Source organism: Schistocerca cancellata, chromosome 5 (genome assembly GCF_023864275.1).
Source record: "Schistocerca cancellata isolate TAMUIC-IGC-003103 chromosome 5, iqSchCanc2.1, whole genome shotgun sequence".
Taxonomy (NCBI): Eukaryota; Metazoa; Arthropoda; class Insecta; order Orthoptera; family Acrididae; genus Schistocerca; species Schistocerca cancellata.
In genome coordinates this window covers 322,699,036-322,717,292 of record NC_064630.1, presented here as the reverse complement: position 1 = coordinate 322,717,292, position 18,257 = coordinate 322,699,036, and the positions used below count along the sequence as shown (strand labels likewise).

Here is an 18,257-nt window from a genome sequence, read left to right as displayed (position 1 = left end):
ATAACGATAACTGCCACAGGAAAATACAGATCTCTGACCGTTATTTCCATAGTCGCTCGAAATCCTTATGGTACCTCTCTTTATACAACCCGTCCAAGCTAAATTGACATATGAGGCGGTGGCTTAATGGAACAACCGTACTTGTTAATGCCTGTACTGCAGCTCCTATCAGCCACCGCTCGGACATTAACCTTATTTAATTGTTTGTGCTAAAAGTAACGAAAGCGCACGATATAGTACACAGTTCCTATCAACAGATGGCGCACAGTCTCACTGTTACTCCCATGGACTATAGAACGCCTTCCAAATGGTCTACCCTCTCCTTAGTTCCTACCCAGATCTCCGATGAGTTGACGGGAAAGCGTAGTACGACCTTCGGTCAACAGATGGCGCGAGGCACTGTTGACATTAGGCAGTTATTGAAATAACAGCCTGTATCAGAGGAACCGTTATCCCATTAGCTGTTACTTTTTACTAACCGGCTATTTCTATCAGTTATGTTATTTTTTGCCACCTCTATGTTGTATTAATGTTGGTGACACTGCAAATGACATGTGTGCAATGTTAAAACTAAAATAAATGGCGGTATTTAGAAGATAGTGGAGCTATGACACTTGTTTGTGTAGGTGATAACGATTTTCACATGTGTCATCCCGAAAATAGTCGTCTCTGGGAGAAATCATCAGTTACTGTTGCATCATGTCAGCTGCTAAAGACATTTACAATTTTAGTGCAATACAAAAGAGAGGAAACACAGAGAGTATCACACCTCATAAAGTAGCCGTCGTGCTTCTGGTACGGGAGTTTTGTCTGCTGAAAGTAAAAGGTAGGATAAAGTAAACTCAAGTTAATTACAAGATTATCATACTAAGAAACCTGTGAAACTAAGGAAATAGAAATAATTATTTTGCAGGATATAGTATTGTTTGCGTTTCCACAGTTTGTCTTTATTTCACTGTCATCAGTAAATTAGCTTACTATGCCTTCTTTCATTCACTGCTTTCGTATGGCATCATATTCTGGGGTAAAAATGGTTCAAATGGCTCTGAGCACTATGGGACTTAACATCAGTGGTCATCAGTCCCCTAGAACTTAGAACTACTTAAACGCGTGGGATCGGACACTTCTGTCGACCCAATTTCTGTTTTAGTTTATTATATTTATATTTCTGATCTGCTCGTTCTATCCCGTGAGATTTTTTTTTTAAAGACAAAAAACACTAATCAGCTACTGAAGCATCTTTATCTTCTATGGGTTGCAGGGGTTACAACCCCTGGGGAGGTGGGTGGGTATTCATGCATGGCTGTCTTCACTTAAACGTTGTAGCTACGCAAGGCGTCTAAATTTGTTTATATTTAGTTTGCCCCCCCCACCCAAAACACCCCATTTCCCGCGCTTGTCCCGTTAGTGTCAATAGGCTTCTTGTGGAAAGTGTGTGTGTTTGTTTTTGTTTCCGCCATATTTGTGACGTCATGGGTCAGAGCAGACTGGTGGGATCGGACGCTTCCACCCACCTCCCCAGGGGTTGTAACCCCTGCAACCCATAGAAGATAAAGATGCTTCAGTAGCTGATTAGTGTTTTTTGTCTTTAAAAAAAAAAATCTCACGGGATAGAATGAGCAGATCAGAAATATAAATATAATAAACTAAAACAGAAATTCGAGGAAACAGATAATTAAAATAAGTAATAAGTGTTTTGAAATTTAAAAAAAAATCTCACGAGATAGTACGAACAGATCAGAAAAGTAAATAAAATAAGATAAAACAGAACTGGAAACAGCCACACTCAAACCAAACTCCGTGCCATCATGACGTCACACACAACACTCTTACGTCACGGGTCAAAGCCGACGCGTGGGATCGGACACTTCTGTCGACCCCTTAAACCTAACTAACCTAAGGACATCACACACATCCATGCCCGAGGCAGGATTCGAACCTGCGACCGTAGCAGTCGCGTGGTTCCGGACTGAGCGCCTAGAACCGCTAGACCACCGCGGCTGGCTATTCTGGGGTATTTCATCATTGAGTAGAAAAGTATTCATTGCTCAAAAACGTGTAATCAGAATAATTGCTGGAGCCCACCCACGGTCATCCTGCAGACATCTATTTAAGGATCTAGGGATCCTGACAGTATATATATTCACTTATGAAATTTGTTGTTAATAATCCAACCCATTTCAAAAGTAATAGTAGTGTGCATAGCTATAACACGAGGAGAAAGGATGATCTTCACTATGCAGGGTTAAATCTGACTTTGGCACAGAAAGGGGTAAATTATGCTGCCACAAAAGTCTTTGGTCACCTACCAAACACCATCAAAAGCCTGACAGATAGCCAACTAACATTTAAAAATAAATTAAAAGAATTTATAGATGACAATTCCTACTCATTGGCTGAATTTTTAGATATAAATTAATGGGGAAAAAAACTTAAACATTAGTGTCATGCAATATTTTGTGTACTGTAATATCTTATACAGACATCTTTTATTAACCTGACACGTTCCACAACATTGCAAAGTGTCGTATTCATGATCTATGGAACAAGTATTAATCTAATCTAATCATGGTGAGAGTCACCTCAACCAATTATTGTGGGGGAGGGGGGGGGGGGGAGAGAGAGAGAGAGAGAGAGAGAGAGAGAGAGAGAGAGAGAGAGAGTCAAACACCACCAGCGACTTTTAAGACCATGCGAGGAAATTAACTATAATCTTAATAGGATTGAACTTTTTCTCCATCTAGCCTATTCTGATTTACGTTTTCCGTGCATTTTGTAAATTGAATCTGACAAATACGGAGACCATCTGTCGTCCACCTGTTTAACACAAGTGTATACGTTATTTTATTTAATTTAATTTTCCACCTTATTTCTTTGGTATTATAGTCGATACGTCAGAGTATGCATGACACAATTTTTCAAGTGTTTGTAAGATTTTGAATGTACACCATATAAATAAATTTCCATACATAGCCAACATACACAAAGTAGTATCATAAAATACATATACAGCATCTTTAGACGATTTTACATGGAATTTGTTGAAGAATCTCCTGTTTAAGGATTTTTGTGTACTTGAATCTAAGAACTCTCAATTGTAACAACAGGCTGAGACCAGGTAACATTTTAGATTTATAGGCCCTACTGTGTGGGACTTAAAATACACACCCAGCTATTTAGGATCTTTGTCACTGAAGTCTGTCCGTTACAGTTATTTTTACACATTTTTTTACAATTATATATATTTTCGTTCAGAAAAACTGTGCAGTTTATTTTTAAGAATATAATATATGTACAGAGCAGGCACTATTAGTGTTTGTAATTTGTTGAATATATTTATTATTGTCTGCATTCGTTTCCTATGTCATGAAACTGTCCACCATCAATCCCATGAACTTGCTACAATGAACTTCTGAAATACTTGAGTCGCCAAGCTCAATATCACGATCATCTGCTTTGACTGCCCTATTTGCTTGTAGCGTCGTGAAAGTTGTTTTACTTTAATTTGTAAAAAGGTTGCACCCTTCCCCCAAAAAATATATTTGTGCCCTATCCATTTGTAAACATGTCTTCATTTACTAGGTCCTTCGCAGATTTACTGGTGGCTTTAGAGATGTGTTATTGTTATTAATGTTTGTTTCGTTAACAGCTTCTGACATATCATTTGCAAATAGAATAAATAGTGATGGTCCCTATACCGGAACTTGTGGTACTTCTTTGAATGTTGAAGGCACAGTTTCCAATCTGTTGTGTAGGAAATACGGAAGTGTCCGATCCCGCCCGTTTGCTTTGATCCATGACGTCACAAATATGGCGGAAACAAAAACACACACTTTCCACAAGAAGCCTAATGACACTAACGGGACAAGCGCGGGAAATGGGGTGTTTTGGGTGGGGGCAAACTAAATATAAATAAATTTAGACGCCCTGCGTAGCTACAACATGCAAGTGAAGACAGCCATGCATGAATACCCACCCACCTCCCCAGGGGTCATAACCCCTGCAACCCATAGAAGATAAAGATGCTTCAGTAGCCGATTAGTGTTTTTTTGTCTTTTTAAAAAAAATCTCACGGGATAGAACGAACAGATCAGAAAGATAAATATAATAAACTAAAACAGAAATTGGAGGAAACAGACAATTAAAATAAGTAATAAGTGTTTTTAAATTTTAAAAAAAATCTCACGAGATAGAACGAACAGATGATAAAAGTAAATAAAATAAGATAAAACAGAACTGGAGACAGCCACACTCAAACCAAACTCCGCGCTGTCATGACGTCACACACAACACCCTTACGTCACGGGTCAAAGCCAACGCGTGGGATCAGACGCTTCTGTCGACCCATTGTGTATTTATACTGCACATTGTTGTCTATTTTTCGACAAAGGTCTTGATAATATTATGCTATTATTATTTGCTCTGCGTTATATATGGTTAAATTTTTCTAAAAGAAGACTGTGACACAAATGATCAAATGTCTTTGGTAGGTCGAGGAATAGGCTACAAACTTGGTGCTGTTTTTTCAAAGCAAATACTACATATGCTGTGAAATCTGCAGCTGCTTTCTTTGTGGGTTGACCTTCCCTGAAACAATGCAGTGTTTCTTTATTATGTTCTGTTTACTCATGAAATTTATCATTGTATCCTTTATGACTATTTCTGTAATTTTAGACAGCAGTTGTAATAGTGATACTTGTAGTTGCCACGATTCCCTTTGTCTCCATCTTTATGTAAGAGAATTTATTTTCTTTAGGCAATTTGGAAATACTTGTATTCCTTTCTCCAGCATATCACTTATAAGGCACTTGGAGGTTCTGTTAGGTTTTTAGAAATAGCCTACATATAATATTTTAGGAGACATGCCATCCAATTACTCTGAATTTTGCAAATACATATCTCGGGTTTGCTGCCAGATCATAGTGTGTGATTTACACAATACAATCCAGCGGGAAAACCCGAGAAATGTATTTGCAACAATCCATCGGGAAGGCCTGAAAAGTCAGTTTCTTTTTTTTTTTTTTTTTTTTAAAAAATCTAATTATATTTGACTTAAACCTCAACAGTTGAGAGGAACATATCATCTGTTACCTTTACGAAGCTGTTTGTATGTTTCAGTTTCAGACCAGCCTATCCATTATATGTATGTAATACTGATTGAAAATCCTACATACTTCGTGTGGATTATTTCCTTGTTCCGTCCTTTGGAATATGATGTTAACATAAGCTGGTACTTTTCTGTTATGCGTTTGTGTTTATGTGTGCCCGTACGGTGTTGGTGGCATTTGAGGAAGTTATAATTATCTGTTTATAATAGCTGGCTTTTGTCTTAGTTATCCTGCTGCAAGCTTTCTTTATATCTCCACAGATCTCACCCTGAAGGCCTACTCCATTTACTTCTTCCCTGCTCTGAATAACTATTGGAATTTGCGCAGCTGAATAAGTATTAAGGAGAAAAAAGGACATCTTACTAATAACTATATTTGCACATTCAAGAACAAACAAAATTACAGCGAACACAGCAGAATAATTAGCGCACACAAAGAGTGTTAGACAATGTCAAAGAGGTCTATTTTACACAGTGCACTTTGCGCCGTCACACACGAAATATATTGTTCACACAATTCCAACAATTACTAATGCTGTGATCAAACTTTTTACTGAACTTTTCTTGTCGTGTCTCCTATAATTTTGGACAGTTGATATTTATATAATAAATTATAGTTTCAAAGAAAATTGCCCAACTCTTTTTTACCATAAATCCCCTCACAGTTTTCTGTTTTCACTAAACTTCCAAGATATGTAGGTTTCCTGGTTTGGTCTGTCTTAGTTCTATCACTGTATCTTCGTTGCCCATGACATTATCATGGACTCAAATTGGACTCAAATGGTCAGAAGTTACTGTGTCCATGATTTGTGTGCTCAGTCTGTTCAAAGATATGTTAGTGATTAAATAATCTATAATAGTGTCAACTGAATCTGCACGTCTTATTGGGCTCTTTGCATGGCTGCAGGTTGAATGAGCATGTGCTATAAAGAACTGTTCTTGCACGGTCATTTCGTTGTGTTAATATTAAAGTCATCTGATATTATTAAAAATATCTTTAGACCTACATGTTATTTTTTTCCTTGTGTTTAGCTGACAAATCATACATCATTATAAAATGATCCATAGATGACTAAATTACTAAGTGTACTGAGCTACCAACAAGATCCTGTATAATGTGGTACAAATGTGTAAAAAGTAAGCCTCAAGCAAATATCAAAGAAATAAGAGTACAAAGAAGGTATGTCATGCAACAGTTATGAGAGAGAATATAAGAATTGGGAAGCATGACTGTTTAACCATTGCTTGTGTGAGACTCAATGACTGTACCAGTGATTTTCTTTCTTGAACAAGGTGTTTTTAATAAAGAACCATGTGATGTTTCAGTGTGTTTAGATGATAGACATCAGTCTCTATTCTAGTTGTGTGAGAATGGTAATATCTGCTGTAGGAACTCATTCTTTATTATATTGCGTATGGTGGAATTTTGGCTGATTTACTTTGGGAATTGATGTGACTAGTTTTTCAGTAGCAATTGCTGAAAACCATTTATTAAGATAATCTCATTTTCAAGATATCAAATGTTATGACACACAGATGGTACCGCATAACATAAAAAACTGCATTTGTTGTAAGTTTTTTGTAGTGTATCACCATTAACAATGTTAGAAGTTTAAGCCAGTACTTTGCACTCATAGTGGTAGGTCACTGTGTTGTGAGCTTTTGCTGGCAAGGGAATGTGGGACAGTGCATAAGCAGTTATTGGAGTGAGGATGGAATAGATAATAACTTGCTTTTACAATGTGGTTTCAGGATTGTTATTTGGTCCAGTCATCCTGCCGTATTTTTTCCCATTCTTTTTGTGAATCACAATAGATCATGGCATTGTTATGGCCATCTTTGTTGCCCATTGTACTTCATTAACCAAATATTTATTTTGTAAGATTAGTAATTATTCTCATTGTTGTTGTTGTGGTCTTCAGTCCAGAGACTGGATTGATGCAGCTCTCCGTGCTACCCTATCCTGTAGAAGTCTCTTCATCCCCAAGTAACTACTGCAACCTACATCCTTCTGAATCTGTTTAGTGTATTCATACCTTGGTCTCCCTCTATGATTTTTTCAACCTCCACACTTCCCTCCAATACTAAATTGATGTTCCCTTGATGCCACAGAACGTGTCCTACCAACCAATCCCTTCTTCTAGTCAATTTGTGCCACAAATTCGTCTTCTCCCCAATTCTATTCAGTACCTTCTCATTAGTTACGTGATCTACCCATCTAATCTTCAGCATTCTTCTGTAGCACCACATTTTGAAGGCTTCTATTCTCTTCTTGTCTAAACTATTTATCGTCCATGTTTCCCTTCCATACATGGCTATACTCCATACAAATACTTTCAGGAAAGACTTCCTGACATTTAAGTCTATACTTTATGTTACCAAATTTCTCTTCTTCAGAAATGCTTTCCTTGCCATTGCCAGTCTACATTTTATATCCTCCTTACTTCGACCATCATCAGTTATTTTGCTCCCCAAATTATGTGTGACATCCATCCCAAAAAGCTAGATCTCAAGTTGTTGTAGAATACTAATAGTATTTAGGGAAAAATAAAAATATTAGTTTGTTCTCTGTTTGGAGGGCACTGCTGCTCCATAGAAGTGTACTGAATTAATGACTACCTAGTCCTGTTACTAAAAATGTCTTTTGCTCTAGTTACTAGTTTTGGCTTTTATACTGAAGCAGTTTTGATTCTGCTACAAAAAGCTTCAGTATCAAAGCTGAAACAGTTCGGGGTGTAGAAATAAAGAAGTTTTTAGCATTTGGAGCAGATATTCATTAATTAAAACAAAACTGCCTCATTATAGCAGTGGACATTAATCTAAATGTCTGCTCAAAATGTTAAGTGCTACCACTGTATCTGCAAATACGTGGGGGGACTCAAAAGTAACCGGACTCATAATGCTGCACATCGTGTACTTGTAGTAGCAGGTTGCGCCACCAGAGGGCTGTAGTAGGAGCTCTGCTGAGTCATTCTGCCATGCGGCATCACCCAACAGTGAGAAGTGTGGTTTCTTTGGGAGTTCTTTGAGTGTGCGTACAGTGCAGATGTGACACGAGGAAATGGGTATTTCTTACAAACAACGTGTGGCAGTGAAGTTTTGTTTCTTGCTCGGCAAGAAAGCAGCAGAAACTGTTGCGATGATTCAGACAGCCTACAAAGACCATGCTCTTAGTAAGACGCAAGTGTACGAGTGGTTTTCTCAGTTTAAAAAGGGAGGAATGGTGGTTGAAGATCAGCCCCATTCTGGTCGACCATCAACTGCTCGAAGTGAACACAACATCGACAAAATCCATGATCTCATCCGTGAAGATCAACACAGGACAATCGACCAACTCGAGAACTTGTCCGTGTTGTCCTGGAGCTCAATTCAGCGCATCTTGACCATCGATTTGGGGATGCGAAGAGTGGCAGCAAAATTCGTGCCGAAGCTTCTTACCGGAAATCAAAGGGATCGTAATGTTCAAGCCTGTCTCGAAATGAAGGACGCGTTCAAAGGTGATCCACATTTTTTCAACAAAATCATTACAGGTGATGAGTCATGGTGGTATGGGTACAATCCAGAAAGTAAACAACAGTCATCACATTGGAAGTCACCTGGCTCACCTCGACCAAAAAGAGCTCGACAAGTGAAATCAAATGTGAAAACGATGTTGATCATTTTTTTTTTTTTTTTTTTTTTTTTGCCTCAAAGGGATCGTACACTCTGAATTTCTCCCTGAAAACCAAACAGTAAACCAACAATTCTATTTGGAGGTTATGAAACGGCTTCGCAGAAGTTTGTCGTGAAAACGTCCGGCTTTGTGGGATTCTGGCGTGTGGTTCCTGCATAACAACAATGCTCCCGCACACACGGTTCTCAGCATTCGCCAGTTTTTGGTCTCAATGAAGACTACTACCTTGACCCACGCACCCTATTCGCCGGATTTAGCACCCTCAGACTTCTTCCTATTCTCGAGGATGAAAAGAGACTTGAGATGGAAGCGTTTTGCGGATGTGGAAGACGTAAAACGCAATGTAATGAAAATGCTAGCAGGTATCAAAGAGGACGAATTTAAAAGGTGCTGCAAACACTGGAATGAATGTTTGGACAAGTGTATTAATGCTAATGGGGAGTACTTCGAAGGAGATTAAGGTTGTATTTGAAAACAATAAAGTATATGCTTTCTAAAAAGAAATTCTGGTTATTTTTGGGTCCCCCCTCGTATGTGATCTGTACCTTAGCTCATTCAAAAAAATCAGTAACACAATGTTATAATCGCTACTTTGTTTACGGCATTTCTCACGTTTCCTATGTCACTGATCAAAGCCGACGACTCGTATTAAACATTCCTCTGTATCCCTCCCCATGCTGCGCAGGGTGATACAAGACATAGCTACCTAAGTCTCCCCACCTTTAGATGCTGGTCTATGTGAGGTCATTAGTTTTGTGAGACGGGCTCCTGGAGTGGTGCACTGGGAGGTTCAGCTAGTCCCTAGATTGAGCTATGATGTTCATGTCACTGGATACCACAGGCCATTCCATTTGGCTGATTCCTGACTTCTGGACTATGTTTAAAATGTGTTTGGGAGGATGGTCATGCATTAGCGTTATGAAGGATGAAATCTTCTCTGTTGAAATGTTAACTGTAGGTCTGTACAATAGGGTGGAGGGTCCTATGCTGACACTCTGCAGCTCTCAAATTGCCTTTCATAGTGATAAGAGGCGTCCAACATCCGTACACAAAATGACACAGAACACAACTGACTCACACCCCTTCTGAACCTGTGAGACAGCATGCTTGAGATGTGAATTAGTAGCATGCCATCTCCACACTCTTCTGTGATGATCTTAAAGTGTCAGGTAAACCTTGGAGAGAACCTGGCACCATTGATCTACATTCCATTTCATGTGTTCCCTTGCACACCCCTTTTGTGCCCACGGGGCTTTTGTTCGTATTGGATACCTGAGGCCAAATTGATAGTGTGGATATGGTTACATACTAGGTTACATACTATCTAGGCCCACACAGCACACCCACTTACCTTAAAAATACTGCACACAATGCAGTTGCTTTGCCCTTGGAGTGTGTATGAGCCATTATTTGTAGGTTATGCTAATCTGTTGGTGCTTGCGACTGCAGATGACCACTTAGGCTTATCTTCAGTCATTCAGTATCTCATCATACCAACTGAATGTTAGATTGACGTTGCCGTGGTGTATAGAAGTTCAATGGGCTGCATCCCATGTTTACAACCCGTCTTGCTGTAAAGTGATAAAATATGCACAGCATAAGCTTGTTGTGACCTCTGAGGCAAGTTGACAAACTGAACAGGTTACAGAAGCCACATTGCCAAATTTGTCATTGGAGACATACTGAGCTGTACAGAACTGCACTAAGGACACATGTTTGCTTTTAACAATGTAGGAAAAGATAGATTGCTACTTATCATAAAGAAGACATGTTTAAGTTGTAGACAGACACAATTAAGGTACTCACAAAAAGCTTTCAGCCATAGTTTTCATCAGCAAAAGCGAGACACACCATTCATACATACAAGAAAGCACACATCATGCACATGACTGCCAGCTGTGCAGTTCAGGCCAGAATGCAGCCATCATTTGGGGATAGAAGCAGCAATCTGGAGGGGTGGGGAAGGGAAAGGGATAGTAGTTTATGGAGGGGGGGGGGGACGAATGCTGTCTGGCAGAGTGTGCAAGGACTAGAATGCTAAAAGGTGCAGCATCAAGAGGTTCTGGGCCAGAGAGGTGAGGAAAAAAGGAGCAAAAAAGGGAAGGAGTGGGGAAAGACGGAAGGCTCCATTGGCAGACTGTGGGAGATGAGAATGAGGAGGAGACAAGACAGAGAGGGTGGAAACTGTTGGGTAAGGGTATGGGGACAATATGTTACTGTAGGTTGGGGAAGGGATAATTAGGGGAGTGGTGAATGTGTTGTAAGGATAACTTCTATCTGCATAGTTTGGAAAAGCTGGTGGTACAAGTTAGGATCCAGATGGCTCGGGTAGTGAAGCAGCTGTTGAAATCGAGCATCTTATGCTTAGCTGCATGTTGTGCCACAAAGTGGTCTACTCTGCTCTTGGCCACAGTGTGGTAGTGGCTGTTCACCGTAGTGGACAGCTGGTTGATAGTCATACCAATACAAAAAGTTTTGATAGTCATACCAATACAAAAAGTTGTGCAATGATTGCAGCAGAGCTGGTAAATGACTTGGCTGCTTTCACAGGTGGCACAGTCTCTGATGGGGTAGGATAAACCTGTGACAGGACTGGGACAGGAAGTGGTGAGTAGCTGAACTGGGCAGGTCTTGCCCCTGTGTCTTCTTCAGGGATATAATCATTGTGGCAAGAAGTTGGGATTGGGAGTGGCATAGGGATGGGCTAGTTTGTTGTGAGGGTTGGATGAGCAATGGAATACCACTTTAGGAGGGGTGGGAAAGATCTCGGGTGGGATGGCATTTACTTGTATCACCATTAAACAGTTAACTGTATTTAGTGATTTCCTGTGATCAAAAGATGATTGAGAAAGATATTTAAACAATGGAAACTCCAGGTTGGACTATTAGCAGTGTAGGAAAAGATAGACTGCTGGTCACCATAAAGACGACACTTTAAGTTGCAGACAGACTAAAATTAAAATGCAATTACACATTAGCTTTTATCCGTAGCCTTAATCAGAAAATGAAAGAAAAAACACACCATTCATTCGCACAAGCAAGCACACTTCATGCACACATGACTAAAAACTCTGGCAGCTTGGATCCGAATCTTGTGTTTCTTCCGTTTTCTGACAAAGGCTGTGGTCATAAGCTTATGTGTAAATGTCTTTTAATTGTGCCTGTCTGCAACTTAACGTACCATCTGTATGGTAAATGGCAATCTATCTTTTCCTACATTGTTGAGAACGATATTTGCAATTAATCGAAAAAAATACACGATGAAAGTCATGAGGGTGGTGCAAGTGTTTTTGGCCAATTTATGTATTGGTCAGACTCTTCAGTGAATGGTGAACTGTTACTGCTTTAATTCTTAAATCTGAAGATCTCCTACACTGTGGAATGTTCCTTTCCTCTTGTCTTCAGAGATGCTGTTGCATCATGTAAAATCTCATTTGTAGCAGTGGCCAGAATCCGTGCACTGTGTTGTGTACCGCACAATATTGTCACATAGAAGAAGGTGTGAGTAGATGAATGACAAACACGAATTTCATTTAATGAAGGTTTATTCAGCACTTGCAAGAGCGCGAAGCGAACTGCCTCCGGCCAGAACACATACTTTATATATACAGCTAAAGAACATTCCAGTACAATGATTCTTGCCATTTGTGGATACTTCTAGAAAGTACTCGAACCAAATACAGAAATTAAATTGTTTCAGTTCAGGTGAGTTTTGAACTCACGACCCTCCATGGAATGATCTAGTATTGTAACCACTACACTATGGTGACTGCGCTACTCGGCTTCTTCTGCGACCTTGCTCCTTCCTTAAGAGAACAGCGTCTCAGTTTTATGTCCTACTAGTCTGGGAACGGGTCATCGGTCCTGCATACTGAGACACCCGATGACTGATGTTCGCCCTTGCGTTTATATTCTTAGACCTTCCTTTGCCGCTACACTCTTCGTTACCTTTCCGCTTGTTGCCTGTCGCTGGAGCTTCGAATTTACACTAGGTTGCACGATCCTTATAGGGCTTCATTCAAAGGATGTGTGCCATATCCCTGATCTTTCGTTGTCTTGTGTCAGAGTCAAAATCTTCAGCTTCATAAGTAACATCAGACAACTGTCTTACAACCTTATAAGATCCAAAGTAGCACCTGAGCAGCTTCTCAGAGATATCAACCTTCCGAACAGGAGTGAAGATCCAAACGAGGTCACCAGGCTGGCAGACAACAGGGTGGTGGCTCGCGTCATACCTTTGGTGATTGTTTTCTTGAGCCTGCAGCGTGCAGATTTGAGCTAACTGCCGAGCTTCCTCAGCTCTGGTTAACACCTGGCTGATGTAGTCATTGTCCACGTCATCAGGATGTAACGGGAACACAGTGTCCATCGTCGTCGTCGCCTCACGCCCATGCACCAGGAAAAAATGGCGTAAATCCTGTGGTGTCTTGTTTGGCTGTGTTGTAGGCAAACGTCACGAAAGGTAACACGTCATCCCAGTTGTTCTGCTCAACATTGACAAACATTGATAGCATGTCGGCCGAGGTCTTATTAAGGTATTCAGTAAGCCCGTTACTTTGCAGATGGTAGGCAATCGTCACGTGCTGAGTAATGTTGCACCGACGGTTTATCTTTGTCACAAGATTCAATTGAAAAACTTTCCCTCGATCTGTAATTAACGACCATGGAGCACCGTGTTTTAATACAATGTCTTCTACGATGAGTTTCGCTACCTTGAATGCTTCGGCTGTTTTCACGGCTTTTGTAATGGCATAGTGCATCAGATAATCACTGCAAACAATAATCCATCTGTCGCCATTAGAAGACGTTGAAAATCATATTAGGAGGTCAATCCCTACAAGTTGGAAAGACATTTCGGCTGGTGGAATTGGTATGAGTTGGCCAGGTGGTTTCTGAGGAACTGCCTTTCTCCTCTGGCACTCTCGACAGTGCGACACATAATGACAGACACTCCTAAATAAACCTGGCCAGAAAAATCTCTTGCGGATCCTATCGTATGTCTTAATAAATACTAAATGTTCGGCCTCAGGTGTGTTATGGAATTTCTGTAGAACATCTAAGTGAATGTGTTTAGGAATCACTGGTATCCACCTCTTTCCAATTGGATCAAAGTGTTTCTTGCAAAGTAATTCATTAACAACCTTAAATTGTCCTGTCCCAGCCTCTGACCGATTTAAGGCAAGCATAATTTGAGATATCTTGGTGTCCTCCTCCTGCTCAGCAGAGAGATCCTGGACTGCAGCAAGACAGTCACTACTTTCTTCAGAGTCGTGATGGTCTTGCACAGGGTTTCTTGAGAGACAGTCAGTATCTTGGTGTTTTATTTCACTTTTGTACACTATTGTAATGTCACATTCTTGTTGACGCAGTGCCCACTTGGCGAGTGGTCCTGTTGGATCCTTAAGACGTGTCAACCAATAAAGTGAATGATAGGCTGTAACAACTGTGAATGGCCTTCCATAGAGATACTGCCGAAATTTGCACATGGCCCAGATCACAGCAAGACATTCTCTTTCTGTAGTTGAGTAGTTTCTCTCGGCTTTTGTAAGTGTCCTAGAAGCATAGGATATAACATTCTCTTTTCCATCCGAAATCTGCACCAGGAGAGCACCGATCCCATACCTACTGGCATCTGTGTGTAGTTCTGTAGGTGCTCTCTCATAATACAGACCACGTACGGGGCCAGTCGTCAGAGCTTTTCACAGCACATCGAGAGAATCTTGTTGAACACCACCCCAGATAAATTTAGCATCGGCTTTTAACAACTCTTGGAGTGGCCTGGCTTTGATACAAAAGTCTTTGCTAAAACGGCGGTAATAAGAATACAATCTGAGGAAGCTTCTCACATCTCTAATACTTTGAGGAATAGGAAATTCCGTTATAGCTCTCACCTTTTCTGGGTCTGGCCACACACCTTCGTTTGACACAAGGTGCTCAAGTATTTTGATTTCTTTTGCTCCAAAGAGACACTTTCTTGGATTAAGTTTAAGTCCGGCTTGTTGGAGATACTTAATAATCGCCCTCAGACTTTTTGTGTGTTCATCAAATGTCTCTGAGAACCCTATAATGTCATCGAAATAACGAAGACACATTGTCCACATCAGATGCCTTAGAAGATTATCCATCATTCGTTCAAGAGTTGCTGGTGCAGTACACAAACCAAACGGCATTACCTCAAACTCATACAGGCCCTCAGGGGTGATGAATGCAGTTTTTTCACGATCTGCCTCATCTACTTCGATTTGCCAGTATCCCGAGTACATGTCCTTGGTTGAGAAAAACTTAACCCCCTTCAGACAGTCTAGTGTATTGTCAATTCTTGGAAGAGGTAAACGTCCTTTTTAGTTATCTTATTAAGCTTCCTGTAATCAACACAAAAGTGCCAACTACCATCCTTCTTCCTGACGAGAACCACTGGTGACGATCATGGGCTCTGTGAAGGCTGAATTATGTTATTCTTCATCGTTTTCTCAACTTCTTCGCAAATTATTTGACGTTCCGTTGCTGACACATGGTATGCTCTCTGGCTTATTGGTTGATGGTCTCCAGTGCTAATCCAGTGCTTCACCGTCAGTTTGTCTAATTTGCTCTTCACCTGTGGATTGAAGCATTCAGGGAACTCTTGAAGAATTTCATGTAGCTTCTTCTGTTGTTCTTCTGTGAGATATGGTGATAGTCGAGCTAGAAGATCTTGTCTCGTAGTGGTAGTGCTAATTTCTCCCACAGACTCGACATAGGTGGTTTCTATGATGCTCAGCTTTTCTGCAATTAATGGCTCAGCATTTGCTATGCACATGCGTCTTGGAAGGATCTGCGGTTCTCGGTGACAGTTAATTATCCACAATTCACTGAATCCGTTCTTAAACAAGATGACAGAGGCTGGGATGACAAAGTTATTCTTCAGTGGTATGCTTCTCCTACATTCCACTACAAGATCCATGGGTTGATGCATGGCATGACACATGATAATTACCTTTCTAGCGCTGACCGCAGGAATAATCACTTCATCCAGTATACATAGTCTCCACACACTCCCCCCCCCCCCTCCCCCCTGCGGGTACAGGAGTAAAAATAGGCCCGCAGTATTCCTGCCTGTCGTGAGAGGCGACTAAAAGGAGTCTCCAACGTTTCTGCCTTACTGTGATGGTCCCCTAAGGGGTTTGACCACTACATTTCAAAATTTTCCGTTAGTGTGTACCATTTGGGAAGGGCGCCTTACGTGGTGCATCTTAAATCCATCTTGCCCTAAGATCTGGCACACCCGATATTGTCATGGAGTTGGACTTACACCAAAGCTTCCAGCCACATCAGCTGCAGTGTGTTGCAGGTAGCATACATTCCCTCCATTGGGCACTTCCATCTTCGCCCTCGTGGTATACATGGATATTCGACACCCCACATCTAGCACGGTAGCCAGTCTGTTGTGGTGGGGTCATCATGTACCCTCTTGGTGGTAGCCACCTGACTACACAGGGATCACACTGCTGATGCCTGAGCTGCTACCTTCCCACTTATGCCGAGGAGTAGATGCCTATCCCTCTGGGGCATCAGGACTCCCGGCAAAGGCCATCCAAGTGGTCTTTGCTGTGGCTGGGTGGCGCCCGTGGGTAGAGCCCCTTGTCGGAGTGGGTGGCATCAGGGTGGATGACTTGCAATGAAGTGTGGTACATCATCTCTCGCTGGTGGGCCTCCACCAGCAGTCTCTAAGCGATCGAGGTCTAACCTCAATGGCAAGAAATATGATTCGAGATCATTTCCCTCCCTTGCCTGTCCATGGGAGGAACTTATGGCTAAAGACGGCAGTGCAGATTATTCACACCGGTATCTCGTCTGTACACAAGTTGATGGTGAATCATTTATGTCGACGAAGCCTCGGTTTTTTGTGGAGCATTTAGAGGACAAGTTCGGGGAGGTGGAGGGATTGTCCAAAATGCGCTCTGGGTCAGTTCTAATCAAAACAGCATCCTCTGCCCAGTCACAGAGGTTGCTCGCTTGTGACAAGTTGAGGAATGTTTCCATTACCATCACACCCCATAAGGGTTTAAACATGGTCCAGGGTATTATATTCCACAGGGATCTTCTTCTGCAGTCAGATGATGAACTGTGCGCCAACCTAGAACGATGAGGTGTTCACTTCGTCCGGCGTGTCCATCGGGGTCCGAGGGATAATCAGGTAGCCACCGGTGCCTTCATCTTAGCCTTCGAGGGTGATGTCTTACCCAAAAAGGTCAAGGTGATGGTTTATCGCTGTGATGTGAAGCCATATATCCCTCCTCCGATACGGTGTTTTCAATGCTGGAAGTTTGGCCATATGTCATCCCAATGTACTTTCGGCATCACGTGTCGAGATTGTGGACGTCCTTCGCATCCCAATACTCCATGTGCCCCGCCTCCCGTCTGTGTTAACTGCGGAGAACACCATTCCCCCTGCTCGCCGGACTGTAGGGTATTCCAGAAAGAACGGAAGGTAATGGAATATAAGACCCTGGACCGCCTGACCTACAATAAGGCTAAGCGGAAATATGAGAGGCTCCATTCTGTGCCAATGACGTCAACCTATGCCGCTGCTGCTACAACGGTTCTCCCATTTTCTGTGTTGCCACGTACGGTTGGCTCTATGATCTGTCAGAATCCACCTGCCCCCCTTGATTGTGGGGGTCACTTCACTCCCTGTTGCTACTTCTTCGGCTCCTCTCACCAGGAAGGGGTCCCTTGGGGTCCTCCCTTCACAAGCTCAGACCAATGGAAAAGCGGACACCTGCCAGTGGCTGAAGCAACCACAGGTCGCTGGTCATAGGGCTTCACGGTCGTCCGTCCCTGAGACTGATCCGGTGAAGCCCTCCCAGCCGGAACAACCGAAGGCTCAGTGTGAAAAGCTGAAAAAGAAAAAGGCTCCCAAGAATCCAGCCATATCGGTGGCACCCATCCCACCGCTTCCTATAAGCTCAGCGTCTGAGGATGAGGTCGAGATTCTGGCGCCTGCTGAGGACCTCGATCTCGCCGGACCCTCGGACGCAATGGATGTCACTCGCACGGGTACTGAATCGGTGGCAGCCAGTGACCCAGTGGCGTAATCTGTCTCCCCAGTCCCTTCACGCCTTTCTCAGCCATGGACAGTAATCCTCCAGTGGAACTGCGGCGGTTTCTTCCACCATCTTGCTGAGCTCTGACAAACTTGGTTTCCAGTGACGCGAACCCCCACCCTCCGTGGCTATCGGGGTTATTATAAGAACCAGGCAGCTTATGAACGGGTATCTGGTGGCATCTGCATCTATGTCCTTAACTCTCTTCACAGCGAGTCTGTCCCTCTACAAACACCTTTAGAGGCTGTCGCTGTACGGCTGTGGACGCCTCGGGCTGTTACTGTCTGCAGTCTGTATCTTCCACCAGATGGTGATGTCCCGCAGCATGTCCTGGCTGCACTGATAGCCCAATTGCCGCCACCTTTCCTGTTACTGGGTGACTTCAATGCCCATA

The 18,257-nt window shown here is 42.1% G+C and overlaps 1 protein-coding gene across 2 annotated transcripts in view; it reads left to right on the top strand.

The window, feature by feature from the left end:
* The first annotated feature begins 489 nt into the window (after positions 1-489).
* Positions 490-18,257, top strand: part of LOC126187377 (anaphase-promoting complex subunit 5) — a 148,020-nt gene continuing 130,252 nt past the window's right edge. Inside the window, exon 1 of one of the 2 annotated variants that reach the window (XM_049928425.1) lies at positions 490-826. In XM_049928425.1, coding sequence (XP_049784382.1) covers positions 700-826 — 127 coding nt within the window. In that variant the 5' untranslated portion in view covers positions 490-699. The remainder of the gene's footprint in view (positions 827-18,257) is intronic. The other variant, XM_049928427.1, reaches the window with a different exon arrangement.